Source organism: Galeopterus variegatus, unplaced genomic scaffold (assembly GCF_000696425.1).
Source record: "Galeopterus variegatus unplaced genomic scaffold, G_variegatus-3.0.2 Scaffold6597, whole genome shotgun sequence".
In the NCBI taxonomy this organism is placed as follows: Eukaryota; Metazoa; Chordata; class Mammalia; order Dermoptera; family Cynocephalidae; genus Galeopterus; species Galeopterus variegatus.
Genome location: NW_007732708.1, coordinates 9159 through 16378, shown reverse-complemented (window position 1 = coordinate 16378; position 7220 = coordinate 9159). Strand labels below are relative to the sequence as shown.

The window sequence follows — 7220 nt, the reverse complement described above, 5'->3', positions numbered from 1 at the left end:
AAATAGAGTAGTTTAGTCAGGCCCCATGCCTCCGGTCTGGTTGGGGGTGGTGCAGCACATTTTTTGTAAACAAGTTGTGTGGGGGTGGAGTTAGTGGCATGCTAGGCCCCTTACTTTTAGCTTCTTGCTATTCTTGTATGTTCTTCAATGTGTGAAGCTGCTGCTAGGCAGAGCTCATGTCTAAAAATGGAGTATGTTTACTTTGCTGGCAGCTGCTCAGTTTTTCTTTGGACTCTGTCAACAGCTGCTCAGTTTCTCTTTGGACTGCCTAGCTCTTAGACATGTGTGTGCTGAATAAAGACTATTATTTCTTCTACCATGGCTCCAAGGACCTTTTCCCTGTTACCTAGCTCATGGACCTGCGTGTGAAGGGTTTGTGACCCAGTCTGGACAGTGGGCTTGAGGGGTCTGTGAGCTCCAGACCCAGCCCTAGCTCTATATCCACCTAACAAATCTTAAAATCAAGGCCCCAAACTAAGCATCATCATCATCATCATCATCCTAACATCCTATTGAGAGGCTTATACCACATGAAGGAAGTAAAAGTTATGACAACAGAATAAAGACTACAAGGGAGAAAATGTTAGTATATCATCATAAGGTTCTTATACTATATGTGAAATGATATGATATCACATTAAGATAAACTGTGATAACTTAAATAAGTATACTATAAACTCCAAAGCAACCACTGAAATACAAAATAAAGACATATAATTGATAAGTCAATAAAGAAGGTGGAAAAATACTATAAAATATTTAATCACCAGAAGAAGACAGAAAAAGAGGAAAAGGTGACAAAGAATAAATAGGACAAATAGGAAAGTAATAGATTTAAACCTACTCATATCAGTAATCACTTTAAATGTAAATGGCCAAAATGCACTAAGTAAAAGGTAGAGATTGTCAGACGAGATAAAAAAGTAAGACCCAATTATATGTTGCCTATAAAAAATGTACTTTAAGGGCCGGCCCGGTGGCACACTGGATAGTGCACCGCTTGGGAAGCGCGGCGGCGCTCCCGCCTGAGGGTTTGGATCCCACATACAGACCGGTTCCCGCTCACTGGCTGAGCGAGGCGTGGGAGCAACACCGAGGGTTGCAGTCCCGTTGCCGGTCCCCGGTCTGGTACGGGGACAACACTGAGGGTTGCGATCCATTGCCAGACACGGAAAAAAGATTAAAAAAAAAAAATGTACTTTAAATATAAAGGCACATATAAGTTAAAAGGAAAATGATGGGAAAAAATATACTACTAACACTAATCAAAAGAAAGCTGGAGTGGCTATACCAATATTAGACAAAGTAGATTTCAGAGCAAAAAACATCTCCAGGGATAAAGACTTCATAATGATAAAGAAGTAAATTAATCAAGGATAATTTAGGATATTATGCACTTAATAACAAAGCCTTAAAATACATGAAGCCAAAACCAATAGAATGTCAAAGAAAAATAGACAAATCCATAGTCAGAGTCTGAGATTTCAGTATCCTTCTTTCAATGGTTAATAAAACAAATAGTCAGAATATCAGAAAGAGTATAGGGCCAAGCCCGTGGTGCACTCGGGAGAGTGTGGCGCTGGGAGTGCAGCAGCGCTCCCGCCACGGGTTCAGATCCTATATGGGGATGGCCGGTGCGCTCACTGGTTGAGCACGGTGCGGCTGGTCACAAAAAGGACAAAAAAAAAAGAGTATAGAAAGACTTGAAAAACATTATCAATCAACTTGACCTGATCGACATTTATGGAACACTACACACCCAAATAAAAAAAGTCCCCATAATTTTAAAAGAATTCAAGTCATGAAAAGCATATTCTTTGATTACAATGGAATTAAATTAGAATTAATAACAAAAAGATGTCCAGAAAACTCCCATATATTCGGAAACTAAATACACACTTCTAAATAACATATGAGTCAAAGAAAAAAGAGAAATTAGAAAGCATTTTGAACTGAGTGGAAATGAAAACACAATATTAAAATTGCGGGATGCTACCAAAGCAGGGGGAAATTTATAGCATTAAATACCTATATTAGGAAAGAAGGAAGGACATAATAAATGACCTATTTTTCACCTTAAGAAACTAGAAAAAAAGAACAAACTAAACCCAAAATAAGAAGGAAAAAAAATAAAAGGGAAATCATCAAGATCTGAATGGTCAATAAAGTAGAAAGCCAAAAAAAAAAAAGAAGAAAGAAAGTAAAAAAATTATGAGAATAATAAAATCTTTGAGTAGATCATTAAAATCTATTGATCAGAATGAAAGAGGTGATACCACTACATATTTTACAGATATTAAAAGGATAATAATGGAATAGTATGAATAACTTTAAGTCTATACATATTTAACAACTCAGGAAACATGGACAAATTTTTTTGAAATACACAAACTACCAAATCTACTTCAAAAAGAATAGATAACTTGAATAGCTCTACTATCTTGTAATTTTTATGTTAAAATCTCAGAAAGAAAACTCCAAACCCAGATAATCTCACTAGTGAATTCTATACATGTGTTAAAAAAATACCAATTTTAAACAATGACTTCCAGAAATTTGAAAAGAAGGGCATACTTTTTTAATTATTCTGAGTCCAGTGTTACCCTGAAACCAAAGTCAGACAAATTCCTTACAAGAAAAGAAAACCAATATCACTCATGAACATAGATGGAAATTTTAAAACCAGATTTTAGTAAACCAAATTCAGAAATACATAAAAAGTATAATGCATCACAACCAATCTGGGTTTACGCTAGAATGCAAAGTTGGTTTAACATTCAAAAATCAATCAATGTATTTCGCCTTATTACTTAACTATAACGCATACACACACGCACCCATAGGATCATATTAACAGATGCAGAAAAAGCAATTGACAAAATCCAACATCCATTCCTAATAATAACTCTCAAAAGGCTAGGAATAGAAAGAAACTTCTTCAAGTTGATAAAGGGCATCTGTGAAAATCTTACAGCAAACATATCATATGCTTAATGGTGAAAGAATGAATCCTTTCCCCCAAGATCAGGAACAAGACAAGGAAGCCTCTTTTTATCATTTCTGTTCAACAGTGTAGTGGAGGTTCTAACCAGTGCAATAAGGTAGAAAAAGGAAATAAAAGACATCCAAATTTGAAAGAAAGAAGAAAATTACCTTTATTTGTAGATGACATGATCAAAATTGCAATGGAAATCTTTAAAAAAAGCTACCAGACCTAATAAATGAGTTTAGCAAGGTTGCAAGATACAAGAGCATTTTACAAAAATTGTTTGTTTTACTATATACTAGCAACAAACAACTGAATTTTAAAAATTACTATCATCAATGTCATCGGAAATGGGAAATACTTAGGGATGAATTCGATCAAAAATGTGAAGAAATTCTAAACTGGAAACCTACAAAATATTGCTGAGAGAGGGACAGAGAGAGAGAGAAAAAAAACTAAACTAAATAGAGAGATACACACTATTCATATATTAAAATTGTTAATATTGATAAGATATCAATTCTCCTCAAATTGATATATAGATTCAATGTAATCTCTATTCAAATCCCAACAGGCTTTGCTTTAGAAATTGAGAAGCTGAATCTAAAATTCCTAGAATAGCCAAAACAATTAGAAAAACAATGTAGTTGGAAAATGAATACTACTTGATCTGAAGACTTACTACAAAACTACTACAATCAAGACAGTGTAGTATTTGCACAAAGATACGTAAACATATCAATGGAAGTAGAGTCAAGAAACAGCCCACATATTTATAGACACCTGATTTTTAGCAAAGGTGCAAAGACAATTCAGTGGAGAAAGGAGAGTCTTTTCTATTATGGCGCTAGAACAACTGGACATTCATATGCAAACAAAGAAACTTGGGTTCATACCTTCAACCATATACAAAAATTAACATAAAATGTCTAACAGAACTAAATAGAAAGTGTAAAACTATACAACTTCTAGATGAAAACATAGGAAAAAATCTTTGTAACTTTGGGTTAGGCGAAGATTTCTTAGATACAACACCAAAATTATGATTCAAACATGAACAACTTGATGAATTGGACTACATAAAAATTAAGAACTCCTTGGTGTTCAAAAGACACTTGTGAAAAAAAAAAAAATCCATAGCATGGTAAATCTTTACAAAGCATATATCTCATATAAGGTTTGCATCCAGAATATGTAAAGAACACTCAAAACTTGATAATAAGAAACACTTTATAAAATGGGAGTTGAATAGACACTTCACAAAAAAGTATGCTCAACATCAAAGATGTTCAGCATCATTACACATTAGGGAAATGCAAGTTAAATCCACAATGAAATATTACTACACACCTGTTAGAATGACTGAAATTAAGATTGACCATTACAAGTGCTGGTGAAGATGCGAAAGAACAGTCATCCTTACACATTGCTGATGAGAATGTAACATGATATAAGGGCTTTGGAAAGCAATTTGGCAGTGTCTTAAACAGTTAAAACATACACCTGCTATATGATCCAATCATTTGATTCTTAGGTATTTTCCCAACAGAAGTGAAAGCATATGTCCACATAAAGACTTGATCCCAAATGTTCACAGACAGTTTATTTGTAATCGCTCCAAATTGCAAACATCCCAAATGTCTGTTAAAACGTGAATGGAAAACCAAACTGTTACATCCACACAATGGACTGACATGAAAGGCATTGAACTATTGATATGTGCAACATAAATGAATCTCAAAATAATTATGCTGAGTGAGAAAAGCCAGACAAAGAGGAGTACAACTGTATGATCCTTGTTACATAAAATTCTAGAAAATGCAAACTAATCTGTAGTGACAGTAAACAGATAAATGGTTGCCTGGAGACGAGGAGCAGAAAGGATGAATCACAAGGGACCTTTAGTGGGTGTTGGGTGTGTTCATTGTCTTGATTCTGGTAATGATTTCACAAGTGTGAAACACACCCAACACCCACAAAACTTATTGAATTGTATACTTGACATATGTACAGTTTATTGCATGTCAATTCCACCTCAATAAAGCTGTTTTAAAAAAGATAAAAACATTGATGAAGATGAAGCCTGGGGGGTGGGGGAGAAAGGGGCGGTTAATGGGGGAGAGGCAGTGGAAGAACTGAGGACTCAGAAAGTCTGGGCAAGTGGAACCCCAGGGAAGAAGCTAGAGCCTACAATTTGTCCTGTGCCCACAGCCCTTCCCCTCCTGCTCCCTTTCTCAAGTCTCCTTCTGTGTCAATGCATGGGCTTTAGGAGGTGTCCTGGGATCTCTGCTTCTGCCTGTCTGCAGAGCTGGACAAGCCCCTTCCTCACAGCTCTGGGATTCCTTCTCATCTGTTTTCCTTCTGCGTCCTCTGCCTTTCACAGTTCTTGTTGAGAGGCTCCCTTTGGAAGCCTGGTAGAAAATCAACATTTTCAAAAAATATTTGGAAATATATTGACTCTGGGTAGTTTTGGCTTGTGATTTTCTAGCCTAGTGCCTCAAACATAGCAGACACTCAATGGAATGGGTGATGAGGAATTACAATTTACGTTGTTACAATCGAAACCACGAGTCAGACATCCAGTGAGCAAGGGAGCACGTGGGTCTGACCCCACGCCTGGGCCCCATCAGGACCTCTTCTGGGGGTGACAACACTGGAGGACCCAAGGTGTGATGAACAGAATCTAGATCTCAGTAGGGTCTGGGGCAGAGAAGCCCAGATAGGCAGGAGATGGAATGAGCCTACTGAGAGCCAAGTATCCCACCTGGTGGGTCAGAGGATTCTGGACTCAGAAGCTCAGCTATTCACTGGAGCCCCAAGACTCAGGGGCTAAACTGGCCTGACCTTGAAATATGGGAGACATGGTATGATAATAACAACAGCTAACGGTTATGAAACTTTTATGTTATGCCAGCTATTTCTCCAAACAAAATTATGAGGTGTGTCCTATCGCTAGCCCCATTTTACAGATGGGAAAAATTGAGGCTCAGAGAGAAGTTACTTAAACAGGTCAGTGGTGAGGTTTGAGCCCAGGTGCATCTCAAGCTGAGCCAGGGCTGGCTCATGGGTACAGTCGCACAGAACACCATGCTTAGAAGCACCCCATGCTTGATTTAATGCTCTGCTGTGTTGCTTAATAATTTTTGAACAAGGGATCTGCATTTTCATTTTGCACTGGGCCTCACAAGTTATATAACCTGTCCAGGGCCGAGCCTCAGAGATTTTATATTTAATACACACAGCACCTCTAAAGAAAGGTGCTATGAATGTCCCCGTTTTTTTTTTCCTTTTTTTTTGTCTTTTTTATTGACCGGCAACGGGATCACAACCCTCAGTGTCGCGCCCATACTGGGGACCGGCAAAGGGATCGCAACCCTCAGTGTTGCGCCCACACCGCGCTCAGCCAGTGAGCGGGAACCAGTCTCCACATGGGATCCGACCCCTCCGCGGGAGCGCAGCCGCGCTCCCAAGAGGCGCACTCTCCAGTGCGCCACCGGGCTGGCCCAGAATGTCCCCGTTTTGAAGGAGAGCAGATGGAGGCTAACAGAGCAATGACAGTGTTCAAGTCGGGACTCAGTGGGTATGAGCCCAGAGCCTGGGAGCTTAGTCACTTCATTATGCTGTTTCCAAAGAAGTCCTGTCTTGTGACACCAGATCTGCTCTATGCTGGGTTCAGGAAAGTCTTTAGCGTACCCCTCCACACTCCACGTTGGTGGGGTCAAGCCCCTCAGGCATGCCAGAGCACTTGGCACCCCTCTCTGAGACCAGCGGGGGTGGACTCTATTCTGTCCCAGATCCCACTCACCTGAGAGGACAAGGAACAGTGCCAGCAGCAGGGAACAGTGAGGCAAGTGGGCTAGACGGCTGGGAGTGGGCATCGTGAGGGGCACAAGATGTCTCCGGCGGTCCTGAAGACTGGCCACTGTTCTGCTCTCTGGCGGGTGGTGAAGTCTGAAGTGGGGCCTGTGGATGAGGCCGTTTCTGCTTCTCTTGGCCACGGCTACTTGGGGAAGTGTTTTTTATCACAGCAAGACAAGCTAGTGCAAGAGGAAGGAGCCTGGTCAAAGGGTATCCGGCTTTTGGGTCTAGGCCATTGTTCCTGTAATTACTGTGTCAAAACCTTATTGAGTCCTTGCCAAGGGCCCTGTCCTAGGCATGCTGGGAGGGAAATGAGCACCACTATCACAGAGTCTACTTTGGAGTCAGCCAGCCTTTCGATCAAGTGTGGGTCTGT

The 7220-nt window shown here is 39.7% G+C and overlaps 1 protein-coding gene across 1 annotated transcript in view; it reads right to left on the bottom strand.

The window, feature by feature from the left end:
* The window catches only part of SIRPB2 (signal-regulatory protein beta 2), a 13249-nt gene extending 6385 nt beyond the window's left edge, over window positions 1-6864 (bottom strand). Inside the window, exon 1 of the mRNA XM_008591041.1 lies at window positions 6792-6864. Coding sequence (XP_008589263.1) covers window positions 6792-6864 — 73 coding nt within the window. The remainder of the gene's footprint in view (window positions 1-6791) is intronic.
* Window positions 6865-7220: the final 356 nt, after the last annotated feature.